Source organism: Polyergus mexicanus, unplaced genomic scaffold (assembly GCF_030449975.1).
Source record: "Polyergus mexicanus isolate NDT 795.1 unplaced genomic scaffold, iyPolMexi1.0 SCAF_3, whole genome shotgun sequence".
Taxonomy (NCBI): Eukaryota; Metazoa; Arthropoda; class Insecta; order Hymenoptera; family Formicidae; genus Polyergus; species Polyergus mexicanus.
In genome coordinates, this window is record NW_027223323.1 from 5,908,331 (window position 1) to 5,930,360 (window position 22,030).

At 33.2% G+C, this 22,030-nt stretch overlaps 5 protein-coding genes across 8 annotated transcripts in view; all 5 read left to right on the plus strand.

The window, feature by feature from the left end:
- The first annotated feature begins 34 nt into the window (after positions 1-34).
- On the plus strand, positions 35-1,657 carry LOC138945118 (THAP domain-containing protein 5-like). The gene is made up of 3 exons (XM_070316367.1): positions 35-368; positions 523-1,246; positions 1,448-1,657. The coding sequence occupies exons 1-3, from the start codon at positions 298-300 to the stop codon at positions 1,478-1,480; spliced, it is 828 nt and encodes a 275-aa protein (XP_070172468.1). The 5' UTR covers positions 35-297; the 3' UTR covers positions 1,481-1,657.
- A 212-nt stretch (positions 1,658-1,869) lies between these two features.
- On the plus strand, positions 1,870-5,952 carry Nse4 (Non-SMC element 4). Its single transcript, XM_070316361.1, has 8 exons — positions 1,870-2,394; positions 2,807-2,977; positions 3,050-3,142; positions 3,319-3,449; positions 3,659-3,773; positions 4,405-4,707; positions 4,789-4,901; positions 5,660-5,952. The coding sequence occupies exons 2-8, from the start codon at positions 2,875-2,877 to the stop codon at positions 5,717-5,719; spliced, it is 918 nt and encodes a 305-aa protein (XP_070172462.1). The 5' UTR covers positions 1,870-2,394; positions 2,807-2,874; the 3' UTR covers positions 5,720-5,952.
- A 1,652-nt stretch (positions 5,953-7,604) lies between these two features.
- Positions 7,605-9,185, plus strand: LOC138945091 (small ribosomal subunit protein uS11A). 3 transcript variants are annotated; one of them, XM_070316309.1, is made up of 4 exons: positions 7,605-7,657; positions 8,272-8,422; positions 8,499-8,586; positions 8,901-9,185. In XM_070316309.1, the coding sequence occupies exons 2-4, from the start codon at positions 8,274-8,276 to the stop codon at positions 9,117-9,119; spliced, it is 456 nt and encodes a 151-aa protein (XP_070172410.1). In that variant the 5' UTR covers positions 7,605-7,657; positions 8,272-8,273; the 3' UTR covers positions 9,120-9,185. The 3 variants fall into 3 exon arrangements, with proteins under 3 accessions (XP_070172410.1, XP_070172412.1, XP_070172411.1); XM_070316311.1 differs by lacking the exon at positions 7,605-7,657 and adding an exon at positions 7,951-8,042; XM_070316310.1 differs by lacking the exon at positions 7,605-7,657 and adding an exon at positions 8,072-8,142.
- Positions 9,186-10,175: 990 nt separating this feature from the next.
- Rps9 (ribosomal protein S9) lies at positions 10,176-14,458 on the plus strand. 2 transcript variants are annotated; one of them, XM_070316412.1, is made up of 4 exons: positions 10,176-10,277; positions 10,559-10,797; positions 11,064-11,250; positions 14,199-14,458. In XM_070316412.1, the coding sequence occupies exons 2-4, from the start codon at positions 10,575-10,577 to the stop codon at positions 14,275-14,277; spliced, it is 489 nt and encodes a 162-aa protein (XP_070172513.1). In that variant the 5' UTR covers positions 10,176-10,277; positions 10,559-10,574; the 3' UTR covers positions 14,278-14,458. The 2 variants fall into 2 exon arrangements, with proteins under 2 accessions (XP_070172513.1, XP_070172512.1); XM_070316411.1 differs by lacking the exon at positions 14,199-14,458 and adding an exon at positions 12,318-12,533.
- A 4,914-nt stretch (positions 14,459-19,372) lies between these two features.
- The window catches only part of Irsp53 (Insulin receptor substrate 53 kDa), a 73,916-nt gene continuing 71,258 nt past the window's right edge, over positions 19,373-22,030 (plus strand). The window contains exon 1 of the mRNA XM_070316410.1: positions 19,373-19,526. The gene's annotated coding sequence lies outside the window, so the exon portion shown is untranslated. The remainder of the gene's footprint in view (positions 19,527-22,030) is intronic.

A 22,030-nucleotide genomic window follows, 5' to 3' on the forward strand; every position in this document is an offset into this window, starting at 1 on the left:
GAAAAGTATTCTCATAATTTAGGCTGCGGCTGGGAATACGCTAGAGATGCTTCGAAGCATCGCATTAACCAATTAGAATAAAGAAATCTTTACTCTCTTTGTCCTGATTGGTCAATCGAACGCTTCGAAGCATCTCTAGCGTCTTTTCGACCGCAGCACCGCAGCCAGTTCAATGTATTTCTTCCATCTCCTTACGTCCTTACTCCCGCCACCAGTAAATCAACTGATGAGAAAAGTTAGGTTTATGAGTGTAAAATATCAAGTTTGCATAGAGTGCCCGTATAAAAATAAAAAAATATGCCAATGACTTGTAGCATACTCGGCTGTTCAAGTAGATATTCCAAAGAAAAAAATATCAAATTTTTTCGGTAAATACGCAATCTTTTCCTCTTGTCTTTTTAGAGACTTGAATTAAATTTTTCTATTAAGCGGTATATAATTTTTTAATTAAATTATATTTTTGTATGTATTAAATACGCATCAAATATTTTTATAGATTAACTTTTATATAAAATATTGCAGCTTTCCCATCAAAGATAAATGTCGATTGACAGCTTGGTTGAATGCGATAAAAAGAGAAAATTGGACTCCCAGTAAATACGATACAGTCTGCAATGAACATTTTACCACAAATGATTTTGTGCCTTGTCGAGATGCTTATAAAACATTTTTAAGACCAACAGCGATACCTTCTATATTTCCTTCGTCCATAAAAAGTAACAAAAGAAAAAAATACAAAATCAGAACAATAGATAATGAAAATAAAAAAAATGAGAAAGGTAATATAGAGAAAAATAACACTTGTGAAGGAAATTTTACAAATATTAACATCGAGATAGATAATACAATAGATAAAGATATAAATAATTCACATATTAATATCCAGTCAGAAATAAGTGACGAAAATATTAAAAATGTGCATACGGTAGAAGATGTAATAGAGGAGCCAAATACATATAATGGAAACATCAGTAGTAACATTAATCTAGAAACGTGTAATCCTGAAACAATTGTAATAGAAGAGCCATGCGTAACATCATCAATATATAAGTCAATGAAAATTGAAAAAAATCGAGTAAATAACTATAATAGTTTAGACTATTTGACATTGCACTGTATAAAGAAATCGCCAACTTCTACCGAAGTAAATTTGCGCCATAAAATTCGCATGTTACAGCAGAAACTGCGTAGGAGAGATGCTAAAATTATATATCTACGACGGCTTTTGACACATTTAAAACAGAAGGTATAGTTTTACATACATTGTATACATGGAATATTTTGTGTGCGTTATGTTATAAAATGGTTGTTTCTTTTATGTAACTTACTTTCATCAGCTTGTGCGTATTGTATGTTATAAGCAAATATAAATAATAAGCTTCTACAATCGCTTCCTTAAACATTTTGATGGTTTATATTATTAATACTACAAATATTTATTTTTCAGGAGGATATTTTATCTGTCATTCAACATTTATAAAAAATTATCAGTTAATGCACAATTAAGCAGATACAGACAGATGTATTATAGAACAATATATATAAGACTTCTCTCATAATAGTTTCGTAATGTGCGAAGTCTTATTACTTTTTCATAAGACATATCTTAAATAAATAAATTTTATTTCCACAAGTATAAAAAAGAAAATATTTTAGCATATAAAATATCTCATATATATATATATATATATATATATATATATATATATATATATATATATATATATATATATATAAAATCACATATATTATGTGTAACTACGATTTTTTTAATTTCTTATACACACACAGAAAGAGAGAGAGAGAGAGAGAGAAATATATACATATGTTTTACATTTATATAATCATTGCCTAATATCGATTAATATTCTATTAACTGCCGGTAATTTAAATTACGATAGGGTGTGTGTATGTTTATATATTACATACACACCTATATGTTCTGCCCAATTAGGCCTAAATTTCAAAACTGTAAAATTTCCTCTCCGAGGAAAATTTTACTCGTTGCTGTCGTTAAATGGAACGGGCCCGTGGCGATCAGCCAATCAGCAAGCGGAACGCCATTGTCGCTTCTCTGATTAGTACTCTAATATGTAATTGTGAAACTGGCCAATCACAGCTATTCCTCTGAAGAATGGAATGACTGTGATTCGTCAGCCTTAGATTCAAGATTGAAATTTGACTAATCAGGATAAAGAAATTTTAGTCTTTTTTTGTTCCGATTAGTCAAATTTCAATCTTTAATCTTCTATCTTCAATTTTCAATGCGTAGTCTGAAGGGCCGTCTACAATGGCAGTAACAAGGCTGAACGCTGTAGGAGTAGGAGAGTATTAAGACGAAAGGAGATTAGATTTGTTCTGTACGTGTTTCAAACATTTCAAATTTATGCTCAAGTAAGAGAACACATTTTATATTTATTTTACTTATACTTTTTATAATTTACTTCGAGAGAGAGAGAGAGAGAGAGAAATTTATATGAGTTGTGTATATATATTGTATATACGTAAAATCGTCAAATTCTCTTTATAAGATTTTGCTTAAAATACATTAGAATGTAATATATGTATTTCATAATTTGTTTATTTATATGGAAATTTGTATGTATATATATATATATATATATATATATATATATATATATAATTAAATTATTAATATTAAATGTTTATATATATATTTGACAAAAATAATATTTAATTATTTGAAATATTGTAATAATGACAAAAAAAAATTTATGAACTTTTATAATTAATATATACAAATCAATTAAAATTATAATATTTATATTACCATCTTTTCTTACAGAAAATATAGCGTGCTTATACATATCTCTTTAAAAAAGTTTGTGGAAGAATCTTCAACATTTTACTATAATGTCCAATAGTGAAATATTATCAGATACATGTAATAGAAGACGTTCTCCTAGGGAACGTAAAGATTGCTTGAAACATGCCTTGCAGCGAACACTAGTTTTGCGTAAAAATTTATTTCGCATCTTTTGCTTTTTTCTTATATTTAATATAAAATTAATTAATAAGTAATTTGCAGAGAATGTGATCAATAAATCTACTGTAAATAAACTTAATGAAGTTATAAATGAAGCTGACATTGTTGCTAATGAGACAAATATTCAAGAAAAAGGTATATAAATTATAAGAATTATTTTTATATTCTTGTCTATAGTATTATATTCTGTGTATATAATATTATATCTTCTTATATGTTCTTACATTCTTATATATTCTTCTATATTCTTACATTACATTTTATAAAAAATTTTTTAATTTTTTAAAAATAACAATTTTTTATATTCTCAGCTCTTAATCAGCAGGAAGTACTTATGGATTCGCAAATGATGATATCATCTTCCAAAGTCCTGAAAACTTGTACCATCTCTCTGACAAAGAAAATGAATGACTATGACTGTATTGACTTTGCACAAAAGCTGGTACATTTGTTAAAAAATGCAATTATATGTTTATAATTATCCGCAATGCTATGTTAAAATTAACCAAGGGATCTATGTATACAGAATGTTAATTAATTTGCACCCGCTAAGTATATAGCAATATTTTTTTATTAAAAAAAAAAGTTGATAAGTTCGAAACTATTATAATATATTATTTTATATCCAACAGTAATATTTGTATTGTTTAGGTGAAATATGTACAAGGAATGTCAGAAAATCCGGAATTACCACCAGATTGGTCGCTTTTAGAGCCACAAGTAACAAAATTGTTCAAAAGGGTTCCTAACTGCAGTACACTCTTAGGTTTGTTTATGATCATTGGTATTAGGAATAGTTACAGGGTGATCGTAATTATTTAAACAGCAAATCTTTTTCTTGATGACAAAAAAAAAGTTGAGAGGTATAATAATGTTAATTTTTCTATAATGTAATTTTTTTCTGATGCAACGATGCATTTATAACGTGCAATTATTTAACAGTTTGCATTACAAAATATATTTTTAAATTTCTTTTGTTATATGACATAAGTTGGTTTATAATTCTATTGTGATATTTTTATTTGCATAATAATGAAAAGAATTGATTTATGAAAAAAATATATAAAGATTTATAAAGAAATATAAAGTACTATTTAAAGAAAAATACAATTTGAATTTTGCAAGTACGTTGTTGCAAAGGAAAAGAAAAATCATAGAAAGTTGGTTCTTATTATACTCTTCAATCTCTTTCTCTATCAAGTGAGATATTCCTTGTTCAATGTACTAGACCGTGTGTGTGTGTGTGTGTGTGCGTGCGCGTGTGCGTATGCGTGTGTGTACAAATATAAATATTTTATTTCCTTATATAGATATTTTTAAAAGTATACTATTAAAAGATTTTTAAGTTTATAGCTATACAGAAATCCAGCCAAATCTATTTTTAATTTTAATTTTAGGTACATTGGAACCTTTAGAGAAGAAAATTATAGTTAGGAAAAAACCTGAACAGAGAATAGCACAGCAAGCTGCAATGGTGGTGCCTGAGAAATTAGTGCAAGTCGCAAATACCAAGGATGAGGACAGTGTTGAACGAACTGTGAGGAAGATTAGAAAATTAATCGTAACTTACTATAAGGAAACACAGAAACCACTCGATCTTTTCAAATTAATTCTGCATCCACAAGATTTTGGAAGGGCTGTCAGAAATATGCTGTACATATCATTTCTTGTGAAAGATGGAATAGTGACAGTGAGGAAAGGTGTTTTCTTATCTTTCTTATGAAAAAAAAACATTATTTTTTTCTTATTTCTAAAATCTGATAATGATATTTTTGTTACAGATAATAATGGAAGCCTCGTCATACAACCATGTCATAAGGGAAAAAATTTGCAAAGAAGTGATACTAGAACAGGCATTCAGAATATAATTTCTTTAAATATGAAACAATGGATGGTAAGTTAAATTTTTAATAAATTTTCGATCTAACGGATCTCAAATCAAATAGAATTTCGATTTTAGTAAATAAAATTCTTTGCTACTTTCAATTTCATATTAAGAACAATTTTATAAAATTGCTGTTTAATTATATCATATACTCTTTCGATTAAATTAGTTTATTCAAATCCTTATATAGGTTTCATTATTACAGTTATAATATCCGAAATTATGTGAATCTTTTTTTTCTTTTTTTTTCTTTTTTTTTTTCGAAAGATATTGAAATGAATTGGATTTTTCGTATGTCATTATGTTACATTGGGTAGTGTGGTTTGATAAAATATACCATGATGATTTTCTGTTTGATTCATGAAAATTAATTTGTATCTATAAATCTTGATGGATTATCATAACATTGATTGGAAATGTGAAGATGTAGGTAATGCAGATTGAGTTATATATTCATTTGCTATATAGCGTAGAATAAAAAAAGAGTTTTTGATATAGTTTATCAATCCATATTATCGAACGCTAGTAATGTACGAAAAATTATCTCAACATTATCTCAATATATCTCAATGTATTGCGAAAGAAAGAAAGAAAGAAAGAAAGAAAAAATTTGCAGAAATTTACATTTTGTACATTATAATTCAATACATCTGTAGCGAGACAATAGGAGCGTTACATCAAAGATTTTATCGGACAGACATAATTATGACAATATTAGAAAGTAAGATTATAAGCGACTAAAATTAATAAGAATATTTTTTTCTCAGACATTAATAAAGATACATAAAGTGGAGAAACCAATGATTGATTTTGATGAAGATAAGTAATGCTGCTTATAAATTAATATATGTTTTTTAGCTCAGGGTTGGCACTATTTCGTAATTTTATATCTCCAAAACATTATATTAAATATATTTTCAATTATATATAATATTTAAGGAAAGAATAATTTTGATAGTATTACAATTGATCAATAATGATAATTTATTATTAACATATATAGTTACATTAATAGTTTATTAATAATTTATTTAGCTATTTTATCACAATGGATATATAATGAATTAGAATAATTTTGTTACAATGATGATGTTGCTGTATGACATAATTAATAATAATAATACTTGATTAAAATACAGCACGTATTAATATTTAGTAATATCTTTTCATCTTTTTTAATATTTTATTATTTACATTTTATTTAGGAGACTGTGATATCGCGAAATATGATGTAATATTGTATTGTAATACGCCAAGAGGTTAAACGTGTTTAATGTAATCCGTTCCACTTAGATTTTGACAAAAATACGCTTAATCGATGTCTTTTTGCATAAAAACAAAGGCTTGAAAAGTAAAAATTATCGCTCGATAGTGTGAAAAGAGTTATTAAGCGTTAAAGGCCGGTATTCATAGTCCATTCAAGATTGTCTTAATAGCGTTTACGAATGTAGCAGGATTTAATCGCTCCGAGAGCGATTAATGACGTTATTCTATTATCGTATCTGCCAATAAAAGGCTTGAATTTATAGTAAACAGTATAATGATTAATTGATCCGGGTTGGATTAAGCCGTTCTTCTTCTTCTTCTTCTTCTTTTTCTTGTGAATGGCACCGGGCCTGAGATACGCAGGCCCACACGGCCAAGTCGATGAAAGTGCTAATGTTGTAGAGATCAAGTTATGGGTTAGTATCAGAAATTTTATTTAGATGTGCGAGTTACTGATAGGATGCTACAGAAGGAATTCCTCTTTAGACGAGAATAAAATTTAAAAATAAGGTCCAAAGGACACACACGTTACGTGTGACTGTGATTAGTCAATTTCTTAAGGCTTAGGGCTTAAAATCTTATTGCAAACGCCGCATAAAGTACGATCTTAAGATAATGCTAAGCGGCTATTTCATTTGACTACGTTTACACGTCATTCCTAATCGGGTTTAATAACATCCGTTGTTCTAAGGCTGGCCAATCACAATCATTCCATTCTGATACACATTACTAATACTGAAAATTGATATTTATTTACGTTATATACAATAGATATTATTATTAAACAAAAAATATATATAAAACGTTACTATCCCCTAGCAGAATATTAGAATCTAATCAAGGATTAAGGGATGTAATTTTCATAATTTTTTTTCTGCACGTTTATAACATACTGCTCTTTTAAATCATTTCTTACTTTTAACAATAGTTTCTCAAACTGTGTTATTTTGTCATTTGTGAATCCCTTTTTGTATCTTATTTATTTGAATATTTCAACCATCCAAAATCTCTTGCTGCAATTGTATTTTTATTTTATTTTAATTTATACTGCCAGAGTAGTAACGTTTTATAATATATTTTTGATTAATAATAATAACACACACACACACACACACACACACACACACACATCTATATAATATATAATAAAAAATAAACGAAATTACTATAAATCTGGGCAACAATATTCTGCGCAGACGCTTAAGGCCAGATTCACACCTTGGCAGGAAAGCAGAAAGCTGAAAAACAGAGGCCAATCAGAACTCGCGCTAAAAAAAGCAGAATATACTGCTTATTTTCAGCGCGAGTTCTGATTGGCTTCTGCTTTTCTAGCACAGAGTTCTGATTGGCTTCTGCTTTTCTGCCAATCAATTCTGTAAATCCGGCCTAACTCTCGACGCTTGACACTGCCATGTAAAGGCACCTTTATAACCGATGCGACACGTTGCACAATCTTTTCGCCCTTCGCCATTCGCCGCTATAACGCCAGAATTTTGTCGGTATGACAGATTTCCTAACCTTAAAAAATGGCATTTTAACGTTTAATAATTCTGTTTGTACTATCAAACGACGATTTATACTTTTCAATCCTTTGTTTTTATACAAAAAGGCATCGATTAAATATATTTTTATCAAAATCTAAATAGAGCGGGTTATTCTAAATATTTATAGCCGAAAGATATTTCGAAAGCAAATATCATTAATCCGGTAGAAATATTAAGTTGAATTCGCATATTTAAACAGATATAAAAATATATATGTATATTTATATAAATAAATTGCAAGAAGATGGTGTGCGAAATCGCTACACATCTCGCATTTGGCAGAAGGCTTGGATACAGTCGGATGAATTTTCATGATTAATAACACCTAATAACAAGAGTGGTTATATTTCGAAATTCATTGCTAGTGTACAGTAGTGTACTAATCTACTAATATTTTACTTTCTTTTCACCTAACGGCATAACCTTAAAGTCTCTCTCGGGTATACAATTTATACAAATGTTCTTTCTCTCTCTCTCTCTCTCTTTTTTGTAGAATAACAACAGAATAGCAAAACAACAAACCTCGATCGATTTGCCGATTTATAATTGAATCCATGCAATTTCTTTAGAAATGCCGCCAAAACGAGGAAAGGTACAGAAGGAAGAGGTCCAAGTTTCTCTTGGACCGCAACTCCGTGAAGGAGAGGTAGTTTTTGGAGTGGCTCACATTTTCGCGAGTTTCAATGACACGTTCGTACACGTTACTGATTTATCGGGCAGGTACTATGTTAGATTACGTTGATTATATTTAGCAACTCTCTTTCATGATGTATAACTGTGTCTTTGTGTGATTCAGGGAGACAATCGCCAGAGTTACCGGTGGCATGAAAGTGAAGGCGGATCGTGACGAAGCCTCGCCCTACGCAGCTATGCTTGCGGCTCAGGTATGTTGTATTAATTATTAATTCAAGAAATTCGTATTTCATATTGCATTATCCACAGTCAGGCAGCCTCTAGATGATAAATGTTATAATCTAAGGAGCGTTATATTTGTGGAGAAACAAATTCTCTTTGATAATTGAAAAGATGTGTTTATATATCGTGTATTTATTTTCTCTAAGAGAGAGAGAGAGAGAGAGAGAGAGAGAGAGAAAGGAAACATATATAAATGTGTAATATTACATATAGGAATATCTAAATATACAAAGCATGATATCAAAAATTTTAATTGTAAAATATATAATTTTGTACTTTACAGGATGTCGCAGAAAAATGTAAATCGCTAGGTATCACAGCGCTGCATATCAAACTGAGAGCTACAGGAGGTAATAAAACAAAGACTCCTGGTCCTGGTGCGCAATCTGCTCTGCGTGCTTTAGCCCGTTCGAGCATGAAAATTGGTCGTATCGAAGATGTCACCCCCATTCCATCCGATTCGACCCGTAGGAAGGGAGGTCGCCGTGGACGCAGGCTGTAGAACATGATTATAGCCTTCTTTCTCTGCGTCTCATTATCTTTGAATAAATAATTTAAAGAAGGAAAATGGTACACATTTATGAGACATATTTCGTTATAGTCTTTCTCGAATTCCTATATATTATATTATACATGTATACTTTTTTTTTAAATTTTGAAAACTACATATATATATTTTTTTTGACTGCGATCGAGAGGACGCTAAAGCCCGTATCGGATTACGCATTGAAAATTGAGGATTGAAGATTAAAGATTGGAATTTGACTAATCGAAACAAAAGGGACTAAAATTTCTTTGTCCTGATTGGTCAAATTTCAGTCTTGAATCTTCAAGCACAATCTTCGATGCGTATTCTGATACGGGCTTAAAGATGCTTCGAAGCATTGCATTTACCAATTAGATATTAGAATAAAGAATTCTTTACTCTCTTTATCCTGATTGGTCAATGAAACGCTTCGAAGCATTTCTAGCGTCTTCCCGACCGCAGCCTTTCTGATCTAAAGCCTGTATTACACTATACGGGTTGCGGGCTCGTTTGCAGTTGTGGATTACGGTTGACAGTTGCGGATTGAACATTGAATCAGGCGGTAAGCTACTTTGCTCCGATTGGTCAATCCGCAACAATCGACCGTAACCGCAACCGCAACCCGTAGCGTTAAGGCCCGTCTACATAGGACGCAACACGCCAGACGCAGCTTGCAGGCCGGTATTCATAATCAGTTCTTATATTTAAGACCGCCTTAAGTAATATCTTAAGATGCTGATACGGCTCTGTGATTGGTTTAGGACATATTAAGATTGTGCTTAAGACGATCTTAAATATAAAAACTAACTATGAATACCGGCCTGCGAGCTGCGTCTGGCGTGTTGCGCCTATGTAGACGGGCCTTAATACGGCCTTATGAAAGGATAAAAGTGAGAAAATTCACTAGAGTATCTACGATACCATTCGTCGAAATCTAGTAAATCTGTTCACTTTTGTAATTTTCTTGGCTCAAAGGATACACAATCGACTCCCTGCTCCCTGGTACTGGTATCGCTATAGTTTATGGAGATCGTTGCTCGAACGGTCGACGGTCGCTCGACTCGATCCTCGCTCGGCCATTTTTATCGTATTCGTCTCGACGGGAGGTTGATATTCTTCTTCGCGGCACAAGAGGTAGAGTAATAATATTCACAAATAGAATCCGTTCGACTATTCGTAGTTACTCGAATAATTTAATCATTATATAATCGATCTAAAATTCGTAAATATATATACTTTAAGGTGTAATTGAAGATAGATCGATCTTTTTTTTCGTGTTCTGCATACGTTCTTTGTCGAGTGGCGTAAACACGTGGCGGATATGAATGCTATTTTTCAAATTGCGATGTTACGAGATTTGAAATTTATTCGTTTCTCTCATTCTCTCATACGATTTTAAAATAATTTCTCTTCAGATAACGATATCCTAGCATGGTTAACGGAAGAATTCCGTCGGTCTTTTCAAAGACCTACGTCACTCCCAGAAGGCCGTACGAGAAAGCTCGCCTCGATCAAGAGTTACGCATCATCGGAGAATACGGTCTTCGTAACAAACGTGAAGTGTGGAGGGTAAAGTACACCCTGGCTAAGATACGGAAGGCTGCTCGTGAGCTGCTTACACTAGAGGAGAAAGATCCGAAACGTCTCTTCGAAGGTTAGTCATATACACATTGGTCGTAAAGAAGAAGAAGAAAAAAAAAATATACATAAGATTTTTTTTTTTTCTAAATTGTATTAATCAATCGTGCATTTATTTAACACAAAATATAGAGCATATGATGATTATGTTTTTGACACCTCTTGTCCGAATATCTCTGTAGATATAAGCATAGACTGAGAGATTTCTATAGACACTTAAGAAGGATTTGTCTGAGAAAATCTCTTCAAATTTTCCTAATATGAGAACATGTATCTTTACAGGAAACGCTCTGCTTCGTCGTTTGGTAAGAATTGGTGTATTGAATGAGGCTCATATGAAGCTCGATTATGTATTGGGCTTGAAGATTGAAGATTTTCTGGAGCGACGTCTGCAGACTCAAGTATTCAAACTAGGTCTGGCTAAATCCATCCATCATGCTCGCGTGCTTATTCGCCAACGGCATATTCGGTAAGTTGTCGGTAATAATAATACATCAATATATACGTCTATATTGCTAGAGAAAAAGAACACTTTTATCATTGAGAAAAGAAAAACATTCTATTGCAGGAAGGAAAAATTTAAGACAGAATAAAAATTTTGCATAAATTGTAATAAGAAAAGTTTTTTATTTAGATCGTAAAAGATATGGACTTTTTTACAATCTAGATAAAATGTAGAGATTCAAGATGGGAACGCCTTAAAAAATGGGCAAGAAATGGTCAAATTATTTTTAATTGGCGCATTTCTAATCTTTGAGGCAAAATCAAAAGCCTAGCTTAATCACCGGTTAAGGATTGATTCCTTTTTCGGTTTCATACTAGGCTACAATTTAAATCTTAACATTGTTAAAATAAACAAATGATTTTAAATTGATTATCAATGAGAGAAGACTGAAATACAAATGTCATAAAAAAACATGCGTGTGTGCGCGTGTGTGTATGTATGTATCTATGTATGTATGAATGTACATTCAAACTTATCAAACTTGTATATTTCTCATCAAACTTATATGTTTATTTTATTCAACTTGAAACTTACAGCCAAAAAGCTATGTACATTGTGTCGCTTTTTAATGCACATTTGCGTGCAAATGTAAAATTATTTGAATATTTTACAATTTGGGGCATCAACAGCTCACTCGTCTTTATAACACCGGTAAAAATTTCGGTATTCGAAGGTTCCACATTCGGCATATATGTCGCGAGGCAAGATGGTGAACAAATTCTGCTGCTTAAATATTGGCTTAACGATGGCATCTGGTCGACTGGTTGTAGTTGATTACATACGAATCCAGAATCCTCAAATCGTTAATGTAACAAAATTTGATTCACACAGGCCACTTAAGTGTCGTTTTTTTGACACTTAACGTCTGTTTATTCATCCTGTCGAGATTCTTCTTCATCCTTGTCGTGAGAGAGAGAGAGAGAGGAAGTTTCGGTAGAGTCTTTATCTTTCTAATAGAAGAATTTGCCGTCAATGACTTTAAATGCAAAGCCGGGAGAACTGAGTGATTACTAATGGTTTTTTTGTTGCAGAGTACGTAAACAGGTGGTGAATATTCCGTCGTTCATCGTGCGATTGGATTCGCAAAAGCACATTGATTTCTCGCTCAAGTCGCCATTCGGCGGCGGCAGACCCGGCCGCGTCAAGAGGAAGAATCTGAGAAAGGGAAGCGGTGGTGCCGCACCGGAAGAAGAGGAGGATTAAACTGATTGTTGTCGTCGTTTATTATCCCAATAAATGCGCACTCTGTAATAATTGATTGTCTCTTTTTTTTCTTCTTCTTCTCTCTCTCTCTCTCTCTCTCTCTCTCTCTCACTCTCTCACTCGAACATTCCATGTCTTCGATCAAAAATCACCATTCCATTATTCTTTCCTGAGCAAAAATTTAAAGAATCTGATAGGCATTTGAAGAATGAAATCTTCAAGGTTTAATTAAAATAAATGTCTTTTATGACATTTATATTTCAGTCTTCTTTCGTTGATAATTTAATCAAAATTAGATATATTATTTTAACAATATTAAGAGTTTAAATTTAGATAAATATAGGATGAGGAAAGAGAAAATATATACAAATAAGATAACGAGCAAATGCATGAAAATTGAAATTTTACGGAAAAGACAGGAATAGAATACAAAAAAACGATATCCCATTGTCTAAAGTTAAAATAAGTGTTTAATGTTTTTATATTTATTAATTAGTATTTGACTATTATAATAAGATGTGCTTTTGCGTCATAAAAATTTTCTTGAAAAGATTGCCTATATACCATATGTATGTATGCATGTATGTGTATACGCAAAAGATAACTGTAAATGCATCTCTATCGGACCATTGAATATTTAAATATTACATATAATTTTTTTCTATTAAAAGTATTGAACATTCCGAACGATACTTAAAAATTGAAAAGTATTAAGAAAAACTTTGCATAATACTAGTTGCATACTAAGTTTTTAAACTTTTGAAATATTTTGAAAAGGAGCTTCTTTCACAAAGTTTTTTTCATCGTTACATTTTTCTCTTTAAAGTAAAAATTATTTTTATAAAGAAATGATGGAAATACTTATTTTAACGTACATTTTATTTATTAATAGTATCATGAAATAACGAATAAATAAAATTATAAATGTAATAAATGCGTGGTCACCCAGCAAGAGAACATGGTTAATGAAATTATTAATAAAAAAATCTATATTTTATTTCTATATATCTATATTTGTTTGCTATATTTTTTTAAAGAATGAATTGGAATTATTTTTTATACGAGATTATATATATATATATATATATATATATATATATAAGAATTTACATAATGTATAAAATAATAGATGTGTAAAAAAAAAAAATACAACTATATTTCAATTTTATCAAATTTTATAAATCGCCGACTATGTATATTATATAATTATAATTTTCTGATTTTTAAAATTGAAGGGCTGACAATGAGATATTTTCATCGCACGCGCGCATTAAAGCCATTTTTTTAGCGAGTCAAAAAATAATTTATTGTCGAAGAAATTAAATAATTTTATGGGCATAAAATTGATGTTAAAATAAATAAATAGCAATGTATATATCATTTCTTTCATTTTTGGCAAATTTATTAATTTTACAGTTTATTATAATTCATATCGTTCTCGATTTGCGTTTCCGAGGAACGTGAAGTAATGCACTTGACGCGTGACTCTACGCCCTATACGCTCCCAAATTCACAGTTTTCGCGGAATCGTCTCGTAATTGTTTCATAACGGCTTTGTATTTCTCGCGTTCTTTTTGCCCGAAAAACGTTAAAAACGAATCACCCGTGTGTTTGAGTACATAAAGTGAACGTTGCGCAATTGTTTTCGAGTGTTAATAGTAGTGTGTGTGTATGTGTGTGTATGTCATAATAGTGTGCGTTTGTTGCAGATTGCAGCTTGCAGCTTGCGGACGGGAACAGGAAATGGACATTACACGGTTCAAACGCGCTTCTTCTTCGCCGAACTAACACGATCCAAGCTTTACGTAGCGAGAAAGTCAAAGACTTGTGTGCAATATTCTTAGATTGTCCTTTATTACAGTACCAACAAAAAAGAGAAGAGGTATACGTTATCAAGAGTGATTAATTCGTTCGGACGTCAATCGAAGTTAATGTTGCGAAGAAATCAAAACTGCGCAGTCAAGATGTCGGTCGACTTTGTCATTTGTGGTAAGTAAATTTATTTGTCGTGATACTAATTGTATTTTGGATTGTAACATTATGCGTAATCAACGTTTCTCCTTCTCTCTCTCTCTCTCTCTCTCTCTCTCTCTCTCTCTCTCTCTCTCTCTCTCTCTCTCTCTCTCCCCCTCTCCCTCTCTTCCTATCTTTTTTTCTCTCTTTTCTCCTCTCTTCTCTTTGCTTTCTCTTTCTCTCTCTGCTTTCTATCTCGTATTTAATAGTTTATATATATATATATATATATATATATATATATATATATATATATATATATATAAAAGATTTATAGAATTATATTTATTGAATCGCGAAAAATTTGGTGATTTTACCAACTTATATTACAATAACGCAAAAGTGGTAGTAGCACACGAGAAAATTTACTTATTTTACAAGAAAAAGATTTACACGATTTTTCGCTACCAATTCCGTCATAATTCAATATTCGACTTGAGCGAGGGATTTAAGAACCTTAATCACATTATTATTATTAATGGCTATTAATCAGATATTACTAATCGAATGGTCGTCGATATCGCTTTTTAAATTTCCGCGCCTTCTCCTCCGAAATTTCTTACAAAGAGAGGGATTATACATATGTGACGCGGATGATCGCATCGGATCCTTTTTGCTCGCACACTGACGATGAGAGAAGAGAAGAGAAGAGAAGAGGAGAGGAGAGAGGAGAGAGGAGAGAGGAGAGAGGAGAGAGGAGAGTGGAGAGTGGAGAGAGGAGAGGGGAGAGGAGAGAAGAGAGAAGAGAAGAGAAGAGAAGAAAAGAGAAGATAGGGAGGGGGGAGGGATGTAATCGAACGACATATCGTGTGTCGTTGGACGTCTCGGCGAGATACATCGTCGCGTCGACCTGATCCCACGTGGGGCTGACAGTCCTCGTGATGGATAATAGGACCGAACCCTCGCCCTTGCGTCGTTGCCGCGGGCGTGCAATATTTCACGGCTTATTTACTTTTCGAAGACGCGCCTCTACGCGCTCACGTGTCGCGAAGGCGACGGTTTTCTAAAATTTTCCCTCCGGGAATTTCTCCGGCATTTTATATCGGCGCAGCGACGATACACCCGATATATTATTTGAGAGATATCGATTTAATTTAATAGCTAATTTCATATTATTTATTAAAATACTAAGCGTTTGAATAAATTTCAACGATATAATAAGATGGTAAGATTCTTTTAATGAATGTACACGAATGAAATTTTACAGTACAAATTACGTAAAAAATACATTCTCTTTTACAACAATTGTGTAAAGTTGGAATATAAAGATATATTCAAATATTTATTACTATAAAAATTATAAATTTTGCATCCGTCTTATTGTTTGTTAACAATTGTATATTTGTTTGTGCGTCAAAATATTTGAATAATTACAATTGCCCTTTATAAAATATAATATGTATTATCATAATATTATATCGAATATAAAAATATCGTAATTTCTCTTATATGTTGGTGCGTTGTTCCACGATTACAAAAATTATATCGCGTAACTTTCACAATAATATTTTCTCCGTCTAAAGGTCAAAATAAAATATTATATGCGATAACAAGAAAAAGTGTGTACATGAAAAAGTAAAAATATTAAGGTGTAATAGAATTTTTCTTTTCGAGGAGAATAACTTGAGATGTCGATTACGGAAACAATTAGCGGATACACACTCGTAGGTGATAGATTAAAGATAGATTAAAGATTGCTCTTATGTGTTAAGTAATATTATAACATGTACGACATGTGATTCTGTTTAATATAACACGAGGAATTTGGAGTGAAATTTTGGAAGGGATTCGAAAGATGCACTTTTTCCAAGTCGATTCTCTTTCTCTCTCTCTCTCTCTCTCTCTCTCTCTCTCTCTCTCTCTCTCTCTCTTCCTCCTCGGACACTCTTCGCTGATAATTAATTCTGCATAAATGCGATTTCCGGAAGCGGATTATTTTCCGCGTTCAACTTGGCACGTATATGCGCGGGTCATTCGTAACGACGTGGGAGCGCACACGTATTTGCACGCTGACATAAATAATAAATAACGCAAGAGGAGGGAATCCTGAATTACGACTCGCCGCGAAGAAGAGAGAACGTGCCTGTGTTTCTGCAAAGAACGCGGAAATTTTCGCGCCAAGTGACAACAATATGACCGGTCTAGGGGTAAATGATTCTCAATTTCGTCAAAATAGATGCTCGATTTATATCTAATTAGCGGTACAGTCTCACGCAAAAGTAACAGGCTCTCAAGGCTACGTTGTTCTTCCTTAATTATTGCTAATTGGCGAAGGAAAGTTTTTCTCGATTCGCAGGTTACGCAGAATAATAATAGTATGTTTCGTAACAATTGTAGAAAGTTTTGATCGCGTTTCTTCAGCAAGGGATATATTTTCAGTAAAATATAACGCATAAGTATTAGTTGTTCTAAATCTTTCAATAATTGAGATTACAAGAGAAGTCGGGAGAGAGAGAGAGAGAGAGAGAGAGAGAGAGAGAGAGAGAGAGAGAGAGAGAGAGAGATTGGTAAATTTTTGTTGCAAGCTTAATATCGAGTGACTTGTGAAAAAGCGGACAATGTATTTAAAGCGATATATTTACAAAGAGATATCCTACGATTTTGATTCGTTTATTACACCACCGAGGAGGTGGTGATCGTGTTTCGATATAATTCGAGTTACACTCGTCAATTCGTTGGCTATATATTTTTCATTGCACTTTGGAAAAATTCGAAAACCGCCAACGGCGAGCGAACAAAAACCAGCAAATTGAACAATGATTGCCATGACGAGGCGGATAAATGCCATACCAACGTTTTTTCTTTTTTAATTATTTTATTTTATCTTTCTATTCCTTTCGTCTATATCCATGCGGTTTGCAATTAAATTCAGTTTTTGTTAGATTAAATTTTAAAAGAATTGTCGCGCGCGCCGCGTGTCGAAAAATTGTCCTAAAATTTTTTTTAAAAATATTAGCGAATATGTCATATCGATCCAATTAATCTCTTTCCGACATTTGTTTTAATCGCGATTACTTTGTTAAATGCAATGTGCAATTATAGCAATTGTGGAAATAATTAAAATACCGCGCAACGTGTCGTTATCGCATGCCTTTTCGACCGATTTGTTTATGGGAGAATTTAGCGAACGCGGTTTCGATTAGTCGAGCGGCCTGTAAAATTAATTAACGCCGTTAAACGAGCCGAGAACTTGGGAATGAGGATGGGGGGGGGGAGGATGAAGGGAGGAGAGGAGAGGAGAGGAGAGGAGAAGGTGGCGCAGGAATTCTCGATCTGCCTATTTTCGAGTCCATTATCGGAAACACGGCCAACGAGAGACCGATCGGTCGAGAGTCTCTCCTCGGTATAGAGTATAGAGTATACGAAGAATCGACCTTCGTTCCGGCCTTTACCACATTCCTCGATACCGAGAGTCCAGTCCTCCTTTCGTCGCTGACTGACCCCATAAACTCGGGCCACATCCAAGATGCGCTCTCGTCGAGAAAACTCGCGGTGAGAGGTGAGAGACGAGAGACGAGAGACGAGAGACGAGACGGCACTTTTGGATCGTTAGCGATAGATACATACGGTGATATATACCGCGCGATTTCGATATCGAATGTACAATACAACTTTTGTATAATACATACACATTGTACGATGGAGTAAATATTATCGCTTATTTTTATATCTGTTATTGTTTCTCGTATATAAAACTCCATTTATATAAAAATAATATACAAAATTTTTATCGCGTACACATTCTGTTAACATGTGGTACAATATTATATAATCCTGATATATTTATCAATATAGGATTATATTTTATGTAATAAGATTAGATGGTTACACACGTATGTCGTAAATAATGCGCGATGAAGCCACGAGGCAAGAAGCATCAACTTTATATTTATAACATATAGGTATATATAATATAAAGAGACGCGCACATATAGGACTTTTTAATTGAATTCCTCGCTTTCCCCTTTCCTTCCTACCCTTCCGTCTCTCTCTCTCTCTCTCTCTCTCTCTCTCTCTCTCTCTCTCTCTCTCTCTCTCTCTCTCTCTCTCTCTCTCGCGAGGAGGTCGCGGAGAAAAAGTTCAATTAAATGGTGCTGCGTTTTCGATTAAAACTTTACGGATAGTAATTTCTTGTTAATGTCGACTATAAATTGTTAGCGATAGATTCAAGTTCTCTTTAAAGCTGCGAAAAATTCATATTTTACAGCCATTTTCGAGAGATGGGTGTTATAAAATTTATCGCCAAGATTGACGCACATCTGTTGCTGGAATATATTGTAATTATTGCGCGCTTTAGACAACATTGTTTAAAATTTTTTAGCGTATACATATTTAGTTCTTCTCGTATGCATATTACATAATATATCAACGGAAAAATAATTTCACGATACAATTATAGAGCATAGTGACGTGATGGAGCAATTTGAAAAGCGGAATCGTATCGAAAAAACCATGTTAAAAAGTAAAAAGTGAGTAGTAGAGAGTGACCTGTTCTTGTTCTCGTCTATTGTTTTGCGTTAAACTACAAACTACGTCATTATATCGTCATTACATAAAAGATATACGTAAAAGACAAAATTTTCGACGCATAAATATTGCATAAATTTTTGATACCGCGATAAAATTGTTCGTATACATACATGTATACCGTTACGAGTTACGAGTTACGCGACACGTGTGTATGGTACAATATTTAAAACGGGTTAAGACGCAAGAGACGTTGATGATAGGAAGGGGTAGGTGGGTAGAGGAGGATAGAGGAGGATAGAGGAGGATAGAGAAGGATAAGACTCGATATCGTGCGCGCCGGTCCAGCTGCGCAGCCGACGCCGGTCTCGAGTTTCGAGTCTCGCTGTCTCGCACTCTCGCGTCTCACGTCAGTGCTCTCGCGTGCGTCGGTCCGAGCGTGTGCCGTCTTGGTGCCTGTCGCGCGGTGCGCTGTCAATTTTTCGAGGACCTTTCCCCGATATCCTTCTCGTGATCCAGATCCATCGACTCCCCCACGGAAATCTCATCGGAGTCAGGTGAGCAGCCCCTCGCGTAAATTGCCGGGGTGGGGGAATTTCGGTCAATCGGGACTGACTGAATTGTACACGACGTTGAGTTAATTTGTGTAATGGGACTTGAAGGACTATTTTTTTAGATTCGATAGGTTAGGTATGACGACGCAATTGAGAAATTGGAGTTAAGGATTGTAGCTCTCGTTTGCCATTTCTGTATCTCCAACTATCGGAGAATAGTTTGCCTAACGCGCGCGCGTCTCGACGGATGTCGAAGATGTAAAAATGAGTAATAAAAAAGCTCGTGTTTGTGTGTCGAGATTATCGAATACAATTGTTAATTAACTTTAAACAGTTGTAAGATATATCCCGTTGTGAGGACGAAAAAAATGTTTCATTAATTGAACACGCATTGAATAAACTTTTACGTAGATAGATCTATCATCTAAATATTTATATAAGCTTACATTGCGACAGTTTTAAAATATGTAAAAAAAATGTCTTTTCTTTTCTTTTCTCATTTTAATGCGTATATATTGCGTATATATTGCGTAGTATATCTCATAATTATGTACAACTTTGTCTACATCGCTACACTATATTATTATTAGGTGTACAACTTTGCTTCTGCCGTTTTCCTATAGATGGCTTTAGCGGTAAGTAGTGGTCGAAATAAATAGATCATAGACGTCACGCGATAAACTTGGGCATCTGTCAACGTAACCCCATAGAAACATTAGTCGATTTGTGTCTGCGTCATAAAGTTATTCTCCATTGAAAATGTCAGTTTACGAGCCAAATGCTCGTCATTTGCGGGAGGTTTTAATTTTCTACTTTAATATGAAGAAATCTGCGGCTAAGGCTCATCCGAATGCTCTCAAATATTTATGGTGAAGCCGCTATTAGTGAAAGAAGGTGTCGTGAGTGGTTTCAACGCTTCAAGAACGGTGATTTTCGCGTCGAAGACCGGCATATCGGTGGAAGAGAGAAGGTTTTCGAAGATGCAGAATTGAAGGCATTACTTAATGAAGACTCGAGTCAAAGTCAAAAAGAATTGGCACGATCATTGGGAGTGACTCAACAAGCAATTTCAAAACGCCTTATAAATGTATAACCAGTTTTTCACAATAAAGCCTCGAATTTCGGGAAAAAAACGGCGGAAGCAAAATTGTACACCTAATATTATTTTGTTTGTCGGGAGGAATTTTTGCAAAAAGTGAAAATGAAAAATGATGGACGATAATTTTATAATTAGAATAATATACGCGTGAAATATATAATTAAAAATATTGCGATGTTAATAAAAATATATAGTTAAAAATAAAACGTTTGTAAATTTGGATCGTTCTGCTTGCGCAAATATCGAATAAAAGATAAAATTAACAAAAATGGAGCAAACATTTTCTCGTAATAATCGTGCGCGCAACGTCCATTAAATTACGTAACAAATTAACGTCATATTTTCTGTCTTGAAAGTCGCGTCGCACAGAAACTCGGTACGCTTATTTTTCGTCCCGCAAATATTGCGATATCTTTCCGAATCTTTCACTATATACATATGTATACGAGTCGTAACCACACGTGCTACTAGACTACCGTACTTTGTGATGTTTGGTGTTTTAATGTTTACGACCTTGTATAGGACTCTCGGAATCCTTCGTGTACGTGTTTAGATGTGCGTGCGTCGCTCCTACCCCGCTTGCACTCTGGTTAAAATGTTGGAAGAATATACGAAAAAATAGACGAATTTATAAAAAGCAAACGAATTGTACGTAAAGTTTATGCGCGAAATGTCTCGTGATGAGAAAAGGAGTTTGTCGATGTATCTTGGATATTTGCGCGGTCGTGCCGACATTGCGAATCTAACGAAATCTAAGGGAAATACGTGGTATTTCCGCGAGAAAAATCGAAGAATCGGAAATTGCGTACAATATAAATTGTATGAAAATATCTCGAAGGAAGGTTTGATTCGCGAAATGTAAAGAAAATTATTCTTCCTCTCTCTCTCTCTCTCTCTCTCTCTCTCTCTCTCTCTCTCTCTCTCTCTCTCTCTCTCTCTCTCTCTAGCTCTCTCCTTAAACGTAAAACGTATTATATATAATTAAAACAGGAAAAAAAATTATATAACGGAAAGAAATTTTGTTTAAAAAATTAATCGTAATAAAAAAGAAGAAGAAAAGAACACTAGTAGAGAATAAAAATTAACATTCTTTTTATCTAGCAAACTATCAAACATATGGCGTAGAAATGTTTAACAAGTACGATCAATATCGCGCGCGTAAAGGATACTTAAAAAATGTTTTTTTTTTCCCCCCAATACATTCTATTTACTTATAATTATTGTTTTGTATTTTTTAATTTTACTCGAATGAATTAAACGATAACAAAAAATGATATTTGAATATTTCTATGGCACACTGAAAGATTATTAATTTTTAATGTTACAAGTTGAAAAACATTGTTCGGTTTAATTGTCTATACATTTTAAATAACATACGTGCATATATGTATACACATATGTTACAATA